At 41.2% G+C, this 16,166-nt stretch overlaps 1 protein-coding gene across 4 annotated transcripts in view; it reads right to left on the bottom strand.

Moving 5' to 3' along the window:
• The window catches only part of LOC140199345 (sperm-associated antigen 16 protein), a 656,665-nt gene that overhangs the window by 629,884 nt on the left and 10,615 nt on the right, over positions 1 to 16,166 (bottom strand). For all 4 annotated transcript variants that reach the window (XM_072261235.1, XM_072261236.1, XM_072261237.1 and 1 more), the window contains exon 2: positions 8,111 to 8,157. In XM_072261235.1, the coding sequence (XP_072117336.1) occupies positions 8,111 to 8,157 (47 nt within the window). The remainder of the gene's footprint in view (positions 1 to 8,110; positions 8,158 to 16,166) is intronic.

The following is a 16,166-nucleotide window of genomic DNA, read 5'->3' as shown; positions in this document are numbered from 1 at the left end:
ATCTAGTATTTGTGTGTACACTGGATTTAGCTTTATTTAATGAAACATACACAGAATGATATTATAATCATGATCATGAAAGCAATCACATTTTTATGTCCGAGTATACATCACTTTCTAACACAATATTTTTAACCATCCTACTATTGATGGGAAATAATGAGATAAATTTTGCTGAGAAGTATTACATATAGGCCCCCACTATTAAGAATTCATACAAACATGGATTTTTTAAATTTGCTAGCCAATCTGCATCAATTTCACAACTGTATTCTGAATTTGAAGTCCTCTTATAGTCCAGCCGTTGTGAGCAAAGTTGTTGTATTTTCCCAATGGATATACTGTGCAGTCTGCTGCAATACAAAAAGCATGTTCGATATGGTACAGGTGCAGGAACCTCATCACTTTCATAAAGAGAAACAATTGCAAGGGAAGAAATATTAAGTGATTTAGATAGCTTAAAGTTAAATACTCTCAACATTTTTGACTTTAAATCTAGTACATGAAGTTTATGTGGAAGGAGAAGGGGGGACTACTTGATGTCTCAGATCAACTTAACAGAATGTTGTGGGAGGAGTTAAAAGTGATAATACTGGAGAGAAATAATGAAAAAGAGAAACATCAGAAGTCAGAAGAAGCTGGGGGAAGGGTGGAATATGAAACATTTTTTCCTAGCAATTAGATTTCAGTACTTATCCTAGTAAGCAGCACATTCTCTATTTTCTTTTTGGATTAAATTCCTCATCCGACAAACAGTAATGCTGTTAACTTTTTGAATGAATTACTCATTCTACAAAATAGCCTACATTAGATAACAGAATCTATCTATATTTGAGCTTTGCAAACTCACTGATTTTCTTTTATTTCTTCTGACAATTCAGCTCTCTTACATAGGTTAAGTATTTGAGCAAAGATCTGACAAAAGGAATATGGAAAAATGTGAGTCAATTTGTAGGCTACTTTCATAACTAATTTCCTAACTATCTTTATGTGTTAGCAAATTTAGCAATAATCCTTCCACTTCAGTCATCCAAGTCATTTATATCAACTGTTAAAAAAACAACCACTTTGGCAGAGTATACATAGCATCTTACTAACCAGAAATGAGGAGCATTTCTGGGCTCATTTTCAGGAAATATGTCTGGGAGCCTGGGAAAGGTGGTCATGAGTGTGCATTTGAGTCGGCCATCATAATTCACAGATTTAGCGCTATTGGGAAAACATTGAAGATAAAACATAATTCAAAGATAACTACCAATGAAACAGGAAGGCTGAGGATTGGACATTTAAACATTAATTACAGAAAGGCAATGAATGGGAAAGTGGAATGCAGGAGAGAGAGAAACAAAGAAAGAATAGCTTAAATAGGCAAGTAAAAAAGTAAAATATTAGCTAGAATTAATGTAGACCCCTCACAGATTGGAATAAGGGAAATTAGATTGTGGAATACCACTGGCTTCCCAATAATCAGTAGCAGCTAGACAAACATATGCAGGCACATTACAGAAAGATGTAAAGGTAACAGGATTTTTGTGGGGATGATTTTAAATTCCATATTATTGACTGGGATTCCCTTCCTGCCAGGGGCTCAGATGGGGAAGAAAGTGTTTGGGATATACAGAAAGGTGTCTTGAAACAATGTCTTGATAATCCAACTAGGAATTGAGCCATGCTAGATTTTTATTGGGGAAGGAGTCAGAATGATTTAAATTTCACCGGTTGGGGGGACAAGTGAGCATAATTCTTTAATTTTTAAGATAGATAAGGATAAGACTGGCCCTTGAGTGCATGTTCTAAATTGGGGTGGTGTGGGGGAGGTGTTGGAAGAAACTAATTAGAGCAGTACTTTTCAGAAAATGCAGGAAGTAGATTGCAGCAGTTGTTTGAGAGTAAATCAATATCTGAGATGTGGGAGTCTATTGAAGGCCAATTAAATGAAATTGGAATCATGCTTGACCAAACTGCTAAAGGTTCTCAAACTTGCAATCGGCAGGACAGGAGTTCAGCAGCCGATGTATTTGCCCTTTCTGAAGGCACTTGATATGGTTCTACACATGAGATAATTGAATATAATGAAGTGCTTTTTCACCTTTCAATGAGATCAATGAGCATGGTGCAGTGATATCAGCTTCTCAACATCAGGCTGTCTCAGATCTCCACATTCAGTAATTTGCAGTCGATGTTTTGTTGCTTTGAAAGAAGTTGGGCAACTGCACTTAAGCCACTAAATATGATGTTGGAAAGGCAATAAAGAACACCTTGATCTTTTCTACAGTGCAAGATAGTATTCAAAGATTTCTTTCTGCAACCTAAAGTTTTGAAATGATTTTTTGAACCTCAGCTTCAGCTCAAAGTCACTTTGTAAAGAAATCTTACGCCCTTCCTGTTAGTTCCTCATTACAAGATTCAGAAATGGATTTATTACTCCATCTGGAACTTGGATCAAGAAAAGATCCTGAACTCTCTCTCAGTTTCAAAACGTACATAAAAGCACCTCAGGTAGTTTCCTTTTGAGAACCATCTGACTTCTGTGTGCAATGGCAAGTGTTCAAACTGTTCATCATTTTCAATACAAAGCTCTCAAAATAATCAGGATTTGAGAGCATGGAACTTGTTTTTATTTACTGCTGTGATAACAGTATTTAATGGTTTGTGCAGCCAATTACATAGGATTTTCTGTGACAAGATATTGTCTGTGAGTTACATAGATGGTAAATACGCTAGCTACAGCCTTTTTCAAGAAAGTAATAATCCCATGGCGGCATCCTATTATTGATGGCGCCGATCTGTTGCACAAGCAAGAATGTTGGTGAATGGAATGTCATTCTCTTTGAAAAATTGCTCAGCATCCCTAAGTATTGACTACCCCTTTATAGCTGTTTCTAGTCCCCTTGCAAACAACTCTTGAACCATACTTTCATCTTTTATGAAGCAAACATAACCAAGAAGCAAAGATTCATTGCCTGGCAAAGATGGCTCATCCAAGTGCAAAGTAAATTCTGTTGTTCTAAGTACGTTGTACAATGAGTCTTCCACATTCTCAGACATTTCATCTATTCGTCTTTGAACAGAGTTGTCACTGAGTGGAATCACTTTAATTATTTGGTCTGGTAATTTATGCAAAACTGTATTCAGAACTTCCCTTACTGCCAGCAGAATCAGTTCTTCTCTAATTGTATGGGGCTTTACAGATTTAACAATGAGTAATAAAATGTTATATGAAGCATGTAGACCATCACAGTTTTGTTGTGAAGTACTGGCAAATATGTTTTGAAGTGCTCTCCATTTCTGAAAGTTTTCACAAGGTGACTGAAAATAAGCCAAGTTCTTGTTTGCTTTATTAGAGTGTATTCTCTTCAAATGTCAAGGAGCCTGACACTTTTATTGACTCATTTGAAAAACACTTTTTCACATAATAGACACATTGGCTGTTGGTTGCTTGGTGCAGGCATAGATCCATATTTCAGGTACTCCACACTATACTGTCTGCACTTCTTTTTTGTTTGGTCTGCTTCTGCCATTTTCATTATGGATTAATGATCTCAGTCAATCGTCTTTTGGTTAAGTCCAACCTAAAGTGCTGCGATCAATAAAGGGGAAAGTTTTGACATCAACAAAACTTGGGCAATACCTGACTCTCTGCCTGCAAGTACATAAAGTAGGGCAGCAATACTTTGGTTAGGCCATGGGCAAGAGAAATGCAGTCAAGACATTCAAAAGGGCAGGTTCTGAGCTTCGCCCCATTGAATGCCATACCCTAATTCATAGGAGTTGCATCACTGTATGATTACACAATGGCAATCATACTAGCAAACACTACAGTAGTGACTGGCAATAGTTCCCAGACCCAGAAATAACAGGATTTTGTCAGTCCAGATTTCTCATGATATGCCAAATACAGAAGTGTCACATTCCTTTTCAACAACTATAATGCATTTTGAGCAAAGTCTATGAGAACGGTGGGTTAGCAAGAGATGAGGTGATCTATGTAATGAATTATAGGGCACTGAGGACCAAACGCTTATAATAAGTAATTCATTTCTTAAATTAGGCTTGAAACCCTCAGCTGCCTCCCTTGGTACTGAGCACCACCCCCCTAGAAACTTGCATTGGTGAGAAGTGATAAAAAAGTAGGTGGGGGGAAAGGAGGAAAAACCGTAAGGTGATAGGTGAAACCTTGTAATTCTTCATCCCCTCACCCTACTTTCTTACTCTGACTTCTCATCTTTTTTTTCTCCCGTCCACTTGGAGAGTCTCAGCCTGAAACGTCGACTATTCATTCTTTTCCACAGATGCTGCCTGGCCTGCTGAGTTCCTTCTGTACTTTGTGTATGTTGCTTGGATTTCCAGCATCTGCAGATTTTCTCCTGTTTGTGAAAGGTTCTCAAAAATCGTAATACATTTTAAAAATATATAAAGGGAAAGAAGGTAAAAAAGGTAAATTTTCATTCCATTAGAAATCAAGATTAGAAACCCATGCATGAAAGCTGAAGATTTATACAGAAATTCTAAATGAATAATTGTCTTCATATGAAAGTCACTGCAGGTGAAGAATATTAAGTACAGAAATGATAAAGAAGCAGAGACAGTATATTTAGAAGCAGATTAAATCTAAGGAACAACATAAAGCAGCACAAAACTATCAATAATTTTTATCTTAACAGTAGAGGCCACGCTTAAGAAGACTGCTATAAAAGATTTGATGCTGATGGTGCAAACACGAGGAACTCTGCAGATGCTGGAAATTCAAGCAACACACACAAAATGCAGGTGGAATGCAGCAGGCCAGACAGCATCCATAGGAAGAAGCACAGTCGACGTTTCGGGCCGAGGCCCTTCGCCAGGACTAACTGAAAGAAGAGCAAGTAAGAGATTTGAAAGTGGGGGGGGAGGGGGAGATCTGAAATGATAGGAGAAGATAGGAAGGGGAGGGATGGAGCTAAGAGCTGGAAAGTTGATTGGCAAAAGGGATACAAGGCTGGAGAAGGGAGAGGCTCATAGGACAGGAGGCCTAGGGAGAAAGAAAAGGGGAGGGAAGCGCCAGAGGAAGATGGAGAGCAGGCAAGGATCATGATCGAGGGGTAAATAAGAGGAGGTATCAGCGAGTTTTCGCTGTGCCTCAGCAAGGTAGAGGTCAGTACGCTGGACAACAACAGTGCTCCCCTTATCAGCAGGTTTTATAGTAAGGTGTGTTGGCGCATGGCCAAGTGGTTAAGGCGTTTGTCTAGTGATTTGAAGGTCCCTAGTTCGAGCCTTGGCTGAGGCAGCGTGTGTGTCCTTGAGCAAGACACTGAACCACACATTGCTCTGCGACGACACCGGTGCCAAGCTGTATGGGTCCTAATGCCCTTCCCTTGGACAACATTGGTGGCGTGGAGAGGGGAGGCTTGCAGCATGGGCAACTGCTGGTCTTCCATACAACCTTGCCCAAGCCTGCGCCCTGGAAACTTTCCAGGCACAAATCCATGGTCCATGAGACTAACCGATGCCTATTATAGTAAGGTTAGATCATGACCCCACCAAGGAGCACCAGGCCATTGTCTCCCACACCATCACCAACCTTATCAGCTCTGGGGATCTCTCATCTACTGCCACTAACCTCATAGCTCCCACACCCCGCACTTCCCGTTTCTACCTCCTACCCAAGATCCACAAACCTGCCTGTCCAGGTAGACCCATTGTCTCAGCTTGCTCCTACCCCACCAAACTCATTTCTGCATACCTCGACACTGTTTTATCCCCACTTGTTCAATCCCTTCCCACCTATGATCATGACACTTCTCACGCTCTGGATTTTTTTCAATGATTTTAAGTTCCCTGGCCCCCACCGTCTTATTTTCACCATGGATGTCCAGTCCTAATATACTTCCATCGCCCACCAGGAAGGTCTCAAAGCTCTCCGCTTCTTTTTGGATTCCTGACCCAACCAGTTCCCCTCTACCACCACTCTCCTCCGTCTAGCGGAATTAGTCCTTACTCTTAATAATTTCTCTTTTGGCTCCTCCCACTTCCTCTAAACTAAAGGTGTAGCCATGGGCACTCATATGGGTCCCAGCTATGCCTGCCTTTTAGTTGATTTTGTGGAACACTCCATGTTCCAAGCCTATACTGGTATCCGTCCCTCACTTTTCCTTCGCTACATCGACGACTGCATTGGCGCTGCTTCCTGCATGCATGCTGAGCTCGTTGACTTCATTAACTTTGCCTCCAACTTTCACCCTGCCCTCAAATTTACCAGGTCCATTTCCGACACCTCCCTCCCCTTTCTTGATTTTTCTGTCTCTATCTCTGATGACAGCTTATCTACTGATGTCTCCTATAAGCCTACGGACTCTCACAGCTACCTGGACTATTCCTCTTCCCACCCTGTCTCTTGCAAAAATGCCATCTCCTTCTCGCAATTCCTCCATCTCCGCCACATCTGCTTTCAGGATGAGGCCTTACATTCCAGGACGAAGGAGATGTCTTCCTTTTTTAAAGAAAGGGGCTTCCCTTCCTCCACCATCAACTCTGCTCTCAAACGCATCCCTCCCATTTCACACACATCTGCTCTGACCCCATCCTCCCGCCACCCCACTAGGGATAGGGTTCTTCTTGTTCTCACTTACCACCCCACCAGCCTCCGGGTCCAACATATCATTCTCCGTAACTTCTGCCACCTCCAACGGGATCCCACCACTAAGCACATCTTTCCCTCCCCACCCCCGCTTTCCACAGGGATCGCTCCCTACGCGACTCCCTTGTCCATTTGTTCCCCCCCCATCCCTCCCCACAGATCTCCCTCCCGGCACTTATCCTTGTAAGCGGAACAAGTGCTACACGTGCCCTTACACTTCCTCCCTCACCACCATTCAGGGCCCCAGACAGTCCTTCCAGGTGAGGCAACACTTCACCTGTGAGTTGGCTGGTGTGATATACTGCGTCCGGTGCTCCTGATGCGGCCTTCTATATATTAGCGAGACCCGACGCAGACTGGGAGACCATTTCGCTGAACACCTACGCTTTGTCTGCCAGAGAAAGCAGGATCTCCCAGTGGCCACATATTTTAATTCCACGTCCCATTCCCATTCTGATATGTCTAAACATGACCTCCTCTACTGTCAAGATGAAGCCACACTCAGGTTGGAGGGACAACACCTTATATGCTGTCTGGGTAGCCGCCAACCTGTTGGCATGAACATTGACTTCTCTAACTTCCGTTAATGCCCCTCCTCCCGTTCTTACCCCACCCCTTATTTATTTATTTATTGATTATTTTTCTCTATCTGTCCCTCTCACAATAACTCCTTGCCTGCTCTCCATCTTCCTCTGGTGCTCCCCTCCCCCTTTCTTTCTCCCTAGGCCTCCCGTCCCATGATCCTCTTCCTTCTCCAGCCTTGCATCCCTTTCGCCAATCAACTTTCCAGCTCTTAGCTCCATCCCTCCCCCTCCTGTCTTCTCCTATCATTTCGGATCACCCCCTCCTCTTCCCACTTTCAAACCTCTTACTATCTATTCTTTCAGTTAGTCCTGACGAAGGGCCTCGGCCCAAAACGTCGACTGTGCTTCTTCCTATGGATGCTGTCTGGCCTGCTGCGTTCCACCAGCATTTTGTGTGTGATGCTGATGGTATTTCCTTTGGGGACTGCCACCTTTACTCCCTCTGCTACTCAGCGCATTTTCAACTTCCAAGTCTGTGCGCTGCAAATGGAAGTCAGTCAGGCACAGGGATGCATGATCTGACACTCCACTGCTAAACTTGGCATTAAACAGAGTGGCAGTTCTTGCTTGTTCTGAGCTAAGAGGACAGAAACACTCTGAATTCCTCAGCTTTGGGCCAACAACATTGTTCATTTGAATCAGGTTGCGGAACTTCATAAAAAGGGGAATTTTGTGTTTTTCTTGTTTGATTGCTTTCTATTTACAAAAAATTGGTAATACTTAATTAAAATTTATATCCACATATATTTTCTTTATTTAAATCTTTTAAGCTGCTAAACTTTGAATATCATAAGTGTTTAAAAACTCGGAAGTATGCATTTATGGACATTGTGGTGTGTCCTTAATAATCAAAATCAAACAAGTTTATATTGAAGGAGATTTGATTTATCTTCCAAAAAATATACAATACCTCTTCATATTGGTAACCATCTTCAGGCTCTTCCGTAACAGTCACCTCTAAAGTATGGGTGAAGTTAAGCAACATATGCAATATTATTTCAACAGGACATAAAGATCTTTTGAAAAGTTAACTGAATGTTTAAAATCCAGAGAAGCATCTTTGGCAACTGTAACAGATCTATACTATTACCTTCCTTATTACTATTGGACATTGTAAAAAAGTTCAAACCTAATTAAAAGGAAAATTAAGTTCAACAAAATAGATGATTAAGTGGGCTGATGGTATCAACAGTGTTACAAAAGACTTACTCACTTTACCTACAAGAGCTGCTTATTTCCCAAGATATTACAGTAGTTAGCATGAATAAAATACATCACTACACAGAACCAATAACTTTCGGTAAGATGGATGAGAGATTTGTTATAGCATTTGTTACTTGGTATTGCTACAGGCAGCAAGCATAAAGGAAACATAACGGGCTAAATCAAGCTGATTAGCAGCCAGCAGCTCAAGAGGGAACCACCAGCTGTCAGCTGCTAGTAACACAGATCACCTTCAACTCCTGTGAATGTTCATCCAAAGTCCAAAAGGAGCTGGAGGTCAAATGGCAATGCAACTGGCCTCCTGTTCTGCTGCTGAACTCAGCATTAAGACAGCTGTAGAGTAGTGGCAATCTCAGAAGTTTAGATGCAAAGTGCTAGCATTTCAAATTGTTCTTATTTTCTAAGAGAAAATTCATGTTTTTAATTCTCCTATTAAATTTACCTTAAATTTACACAATTCTAAAGCAGTGACAGCAGTGAATTGTCACTGTGTTCTTGCAGCAGGGCACAAATTATATCTCCCGAAGCCTTTTTACCCCTTGGAACCCACTCCCTTGAATATCTCTCACATCCAAGAGACTGAGTCCAGCACAATCCCAATAAGACCTTGAAAGCTCGAGCAGTCAGTGTAAGATTTAAAATTCAGTATCAGGTCTATGTCATGAAAGTGTTGTTTTGTGGCAGCAGTACAGTGCAAACATAAAAACATTACTCCAAAACATAAAAGTGCAAGAGAGCAAAATAGTGAGGTACTGTTCATGGACCATTCAGAAATCCAATGGTGGAAGGGAAGAAACTGTTGTTAACACATTGAGTGTGTATCTTCAAGCTCCTACACTCTACCTCCTCCTTGACCATAATAATGAGAAGAGAGTATGTCCTTGGTGGTGGGAGTCCTTTTTGACAGATGACAGCCATGTTCAAGCAAATTTATATGACTTACCTGCATCCACAGAGCAGTTTGCTTGTCTTTCAATGTTGTATCTTCACTAAAATAAGGTCAGCTTATATAAAGTAAATTAGCTTTGAGCAATATTAAAATCCTATTCATTTTTGGTGTTAAATATACCTTCTCATTATGCTTCATAACAAAGCCTGATAGTACTTCCCTTGTTACTTAACTCCATGCAGGATTGGTTGGTTGTCAAATAACAAGAGTTTTCCTTCTTTATTCCAAAGATGCCATATACAGTATATTGCATATGAATTAAAACTGTCAGGATCATTCAGTTCAACCAGTTCTTCTTGATCCTTAGCCTCTTTTTAGGTTCCCCTGTTTCTAGTTTTCTCAGAATGATGTTCTATTCATTTATTCCCCTCAATTTTGCAAACTTTGATGAAGTTCATCCCTCAGCCTTCTATTTTTCAGCTAGGAATAAAGCCATCTTATCTAATCTCTCCTTATTACTGCAGCATTCCTTTCAAAGCAAAAAGAAGTACAAATGTGATCAAAAGGAAGCATTTTGACCAATTGCTCCCCTGTGAAGTGCTCTGAGACATTCAAACATTAAGAGGCATCTGGACAGTGATAATGCATACATCTGAAAGCACTTCAAGGACTGCACACCACTGTGGACTTCAAGAGGAAATGCAGCAGTACAGCTAATATTGCCACTTTGCTCCCAGATGAGCTAGAAGTTTTTTTTTATGCTCAATTCAAGGTTGATAGGACTGATCCCCTAGGAGAGCTGCCGACGAGACGTGCACCTTGGTCATCTGCAAGGCTGAGGTACGTAGAACATTCCAAAGTGTCAACCTCTGCAAGGCAGCGGGGCAGGACAGCATCCCAGGGCGCTTCCTTAAAGTGTGCGTTGAACAGCTGGCTGTTGTGTTTGCAGACATTTTTAATCTCTTCCTCTCCCAGTGTGTAGTGCCCTCCTGTTTCAAATTCATCATTGTCCCTGTACCTAAGAAAGCCAAGGTAGCACACCTGAACGATTGGCACCCTGTTACACTCACCTCAATTATAAGCAAATGCTTTGAGAGGCTGGTTAAAGACTACATCTGCAGAATGCTACCACCCCGCTGGACCCCCTACAATTCGCCTACCAACAGAACCAGTCTACCAATGACACCATAGCCACAGAACTACACACCATCCTCACTCACCTGGAGAAGAGGGATGCATAAGTTAGAAAGCTGTTCCTGGACTCGTTTAGTATTCAACAGCATAATTCCCTTCAGACTTGACAGGAAGCTCAAAGACATAGCCCTGCACCCCACCTTGTGCAGCTGGATCCTAGACTTCCTATCAGATCGCGGACAGGTGGTAAGAATGGGCACCCTCACCTCTGCCCCTCTGACCCTCAACAACACGTGACCCTCAGGATTGTGTTCTGAGTCCTCTTCCCTGCTCCCTTTACACCCACAATTGTACTGTCACACACAGCCCCAATCTGCTGATCATATTCGCAAATGACACAACTTTGATCGGCCTTATTTCTAGTGGTAATGAGACGGCCTACAGAGGACAGCTTGACACCCTGACACAGTGGTGCCAGGATAACAACCTCTCCCTCAATGTTCAAAAAACAGAAGAGCTGATTGTGGATGACAGGAGGAACGGAGACAGGCTCAGCCCAATCAACAACAATGGGTCTGCAGTTGAGAGGGTGAGTAATTTCAAGTTCCTCGGTATCACCGATATCGAGGAACTTGAAACCAATGATCTCACCTGGACTGTTCACACCAGCCTTCTGGCAAAAAATGTACTACAACTAAGGAAGTTTGGCATGAGCCCCCAAATCCTCAAGACCTTCCACAGGGGCACCATTGAGAACATACTGACTGGCTGTATCACTGCCCGGTATGGGAACTATACCAACCTTGATCGCTGAGCACTGTAGAGAACGGTACGAACAGCCCAGCACATTTGTGGATGTGCCACTGAGGACATTTACAGCAGCAGGTACAGAAAGAAGGTCTGGAAGATCATCAGGGACTCCAGTCACCCCAACCATAAACTGTTTCAGCTGCTTCCGTCTGGCAAACTCTACTGCAGCATTAAAGTCAGGACCAACAGGCTATGGGACAGCTTCTTTCTACAAGCCATTAGACTTTTAAAATCACAAGTCTGTGTATTGCAATGGAGACATAATGCAAAGATTTTTACTCCCTCATGTTAAGGGATGGATGTAAGATTTAAATAAACTCTAATTTTTTTTCTAATTAATTGACTACAGCTCAGCATTCAACACTATCATTCCCTCGAAATCACTAATCTCCAAGACCTAAGTTCATACCTCCCTGTGCAACTGGATCCTTGTTTTCCTCACTTGCAGACCCCAATCAACACAGACTGGCGAGAATACTGCCTCCAAAATCATCATCAGCACAGGTGCACTACAAGGCTATGTGCTTAATCCCCTGCTCGACTTGCTTTATACCTGTGATTCTGTGGCTAAGTACAATTCCAATACCATATTTAAGTTTGATGATGAAATCACTGTTGTTAGCCAAGGTTAAGGTGGTGATGGATCAGCATATAGAAGGGAGATTGAAAATCTGATTGAATGGTGCTATAATAACAAACTCTCAGTCAACATCTGCAAAAGTAAACAGCTGATAATTGACCGCAGAGAAAGAAGCCCGAGGTCCATGATACAGTCCTCAGAAGGAGATCAGATATGGAGATGGTCAGTAACTTTAAATTTCTTGGCACTACCATATCAGAGGATCTGTCCTGGAGCCAGCACATAAGCACCATTACAAAAAAAGCATGACAGCACCCCTACTTTCTTAGAAGTTTGCACAGATTCAGTATGTCCTCTAAAACTTTCACAAACTTCTATAGATGCTTGGTGGTGATTATCCTGACTGGTTGCATCACAGCCTATTATGGACACACTAATCCCCAGTAACAAAAAACTACAAAAAGTGGTAAATACAGCCCAGTCCATCACAGACAAAGCCCTCCCCATCACTGAACACATAGACAAGGAGTGTTGCCACAAGAAAGCAGCATCAATCATCAAGGACTCCCATTATCCAGGTCATGCTCTCTTCCTGTTACCACCATCTGGCATAGAGTAGAGCAGCCTCAGGTCCCATACCACCAGGTTCAGTAACAGATATTACCCTAAAACTTTCGTGGTTCTGAACCTGTGTGGGTAACTTCACTCATCTCAACACTGAACTGAACTCCACAACCTATAGACTTACTTTCAATTACTCTACAACTCATATTATCATTATTATTTATTTACATTTTTTTATTTATCGTTGTCCTAATCTGTCCTCTTTTGCACATTTTATGTTTGTCAGTCTGTTATATAGTTTTTCCCTAAATTCTATTGTATTTCTTTTTCCCACAAGAAAATTAATCTCAAGGCTGTATATGGTGATAAATGTGTACTTTAATAATAAATTTACTTTGAATCATATGTACAAAAGGCATTCTTATTTAAATTGTAGGATTAGTCAGAGTAAGAATGCTATAGACATAAACAGGAACTTTAGCTCTCTGAGACTGCATCATGAGGCTGTTCTTACTTCTACTCACCCCTGCCTCCTTGCCAAAGCGTCTTGAGCCACAGCCTTAAACTTCTACACTGGCCAACTCATACAATAGCTGATCCAAAATTACCTCTTCTCGTCAAAACCTCAAATCAAACTTTCAGTTTCCCACTCTAACAATGGCCATTCTGCTTAAAACTCACTTCTTTTTATTGGCCTGAGTGGAATTCACCCATGAGACATTCTGCATAATCACTCAAAGAGTTGACCTGCATGTGCATGTAACGAGAGCTGTATAACTCATCTCCTTCAACCTTAGGCCACAAACCTGTCAATCACCCCTGCTGCGGACACTTTCTGGAGGTCCAAGATCCACATGCTCCACAACCGCTGGACTAAGTGTGTAAATATAGGAGGGGACTATGTTGAAAAATAAATGTGCTAGGTTTTCAAAAAATTGACTCCTTCTACCATAGGCCACGAACTTATCAATCATCCCTCGTGCATTCCTGACTGCTTTCCTCTGAGATTAGATTTATCTTTATAGTGAAGCTTGGGTTCCCTGCTGTGCTTGTACCATCCAATAGTTCTCTATTTAGCTTGTCTTTGGATGTGCTAACCAGTGTTATCCACAACACTGAGAGCCAACAACTAACAATAACTTATTGACAACATATAATAGTGACTTAATCTTGCTATTTGATGCTGAGTATAATTGTAAGTGACATAAAAGCTGTTTAACTTCCCTCTTGGTGTACGTTAAGTTGTCCATGTTTCCCTGCTACATATGAGAGTATCAAATATGAAAGCTTTATGCACCAGCATTTTACCCTTGATATTATGCTTAGGATTAATCCAATCTTATTAGTTATTCTGTCAAACACAAGTATTTTTTCTCATGAAGTTTGGTAATCACTGTAGAACTTAGATAGCAGAATATGAACACGAGATTCTGCAGATGCTGAAAATGCAGAGCAACACAGATAAAACACTGGAGGAACTCAGCAGGTCAGGCAGCTTCTATGAAAATGAATAAGTGGTTGACATTTCTGGATGAGACCCCTCTTCTACTTCTTTAGATAGCTGAACTTTTGGCTATTTCCATCAGGTTCACTTTACAAGTGATCTTTTGATATAATTCCCTTTATCCTGATTGGAGGAGCAAATGCCTGACAAGTTCCTGAAAGGTGATCCAGTTTCTTGTCATAGATCTGTCTTGTGAGTTACAGGGGCCATATCATTATCAGTGAATGACAGCTCCCTGATAAACACTTTCATATTTAGCTGGTGCCTTCAGCTGCAATAAGCTATAGTGTTTCCCATCAGTTTTACTCGGTTCCCTCATCTTTAAATGTGCTGCTCAGATGGACAGCTCAGCATAATTACATGGGAAATAATCTACAGAATAAAGAACCAAAAAGGGGCATGTTTATATGAAGCAACAATAGCAAAATACACTCTCTTTGATAACCTATAATATATCAATATTATGCCTAACCTAACCTGCTATACTTCGGAAGAAGATCTGCAAAAATAACTCATTGGATTTCTGACTTCATCCCAATTTAAACATCTTTGAGTATTTTGTTCATTAACTCACTAATTATCACAACGTGGCACAGCAGATCAAAAGCAAAACATCACCATATTCAAATAAATGGATTATTTCATCTAACAGAATGCCATATATCCATTTTATAATAGGAACCTATACACACTACAACTGGATAAGCAACCTAGCAATCACAATTTTTAAAAAAACCTGTAACCATAAACTTTGTTTTGCTCTTTTCCATATTGTTCTGACTTATCACAGCCCTTAGACTACAATGACGATATTTTGTCCCACAACATGATCCCAAAACAAGTTTGCTAACTTTTTGACTGCTTGAACTATCACAGGCCTTTTCAACTGTTTCTAAATGCCTCTAACAGAGATATATTAAAACTGTTGGCAAATATACATAAAATTAATAAACTATTTAAAAATATATACTTTAAAATATGAACATTAATTCCAGAATAAAATCTGCATATCTTTTCCATGCAGACGAGTAATCCCATTCAAACTAATGCAGAGTTGGGAGCACCCTTAAACTATTGTTGCCATCCAGCTTTCATAATCAGAACCTGATATTATCTTAAGAAGCACCTCTCAAAATTTGATCTTTAAGTTTTTTTTTAAAAGCGGTCACAAGGCAACTGGCTCATCAGAACAAGTAAAAGTTCAAACTTCCTTTAAATAAGATACCATCAGACTTGAAGATATATTGCTTTTCCATTATCCTGCTAGATTTAGACACTATAACTCCCCAACTAACAGTGCAATGGGAGTGCTTTCACTACAAAACCAGTAAGGGTTCAAGGCAGTGGCTCACCATCAATTTACAACAGCTGTGAATGATCAATAAGTGGTGATCTTACTACCAATGCCATATACTGCAACTGGATTAAATAATATGTATCCTTTCTGGCCTAAGCCCCTTAGGCTATGCCAGCGTTTCTGGTACATACTTTATTAATATCTTTTCACAGTACTCTACTAAATTAATAAATTACAACTTTGGTAGACCAAATGCTGATTAGTCGCTGGGAGCTTTGACCAGTGACCAATCGGGAGAACGCAAGCTTGAGAGGATGGAATTTTACTCAAGTTCGCTGGCCGAGTATGAAGGGCAGCCACTTGCAGCAGTTTTGTTGGGGCTTTGACCAGCAACCAATGGGCATTTGGGAGTGATTAGTAAGAACAAACTAAAGTAAGGCAGGGGCAATTGGAGAGGCCATCGTCAGATTGGACAGACTCAGAGTGGACATTTTGAGGCTTTAACTCTTCGAGGCTTCAACAAGGAGAGGCTTCAGTCAGTCAAACAAAACTAAAACAAAAAGGGGCACGTAGAAGTCCACCCCTCCACCCACCTCACTGTTTCTTTGTATTTGTTTAGTTAGGGCAATGTAGAGATGTCAGGCAGGATAGTGCAATGCTCTGTTTGCGGGGTGTGGGAAGGCAGGGAGAACTCTAGTGTCTCTGATGACTACACCTGCAAGAAATGCATCCAGCTGCAGCTTCTAACACTCCACATTAAGGAGTTGGAGCTGGAACTCGATAAACTCTGGATCATTCAGGAGGCTGGGGAGGGTGAAAAATAGGGCATATAGAGAGATAGGTACACCCAAGGCGCAGGACACAGTCAGGGAGTGGAAAGAGGTTAAAGAGCCAGGGCAGAGTACCCTTGTGGCCAGCCCCCTCAACAACATGTATATCACTTTGAATACTATTGTGGGGGATG

This window comes from Mobula birostris, chromosome 6, assembly GCF_030028105.1.
Source record: "Mobula birostris isolate sMobBir1 chromosome 6, sMobBir1.hap1, whole genome shotgun sequence".
Taxonomy (NCBI): Eukaryota; Metazoa; Chordata; class Chondrichthyes; order Myliobatiformes; family Myliobatidae; genus Mobula; species Mobula birostris.
Note: the sequence above shows the minus strand (reverse complement) of the source record. Positions and strands in the feature narration are given on the sequence as shown.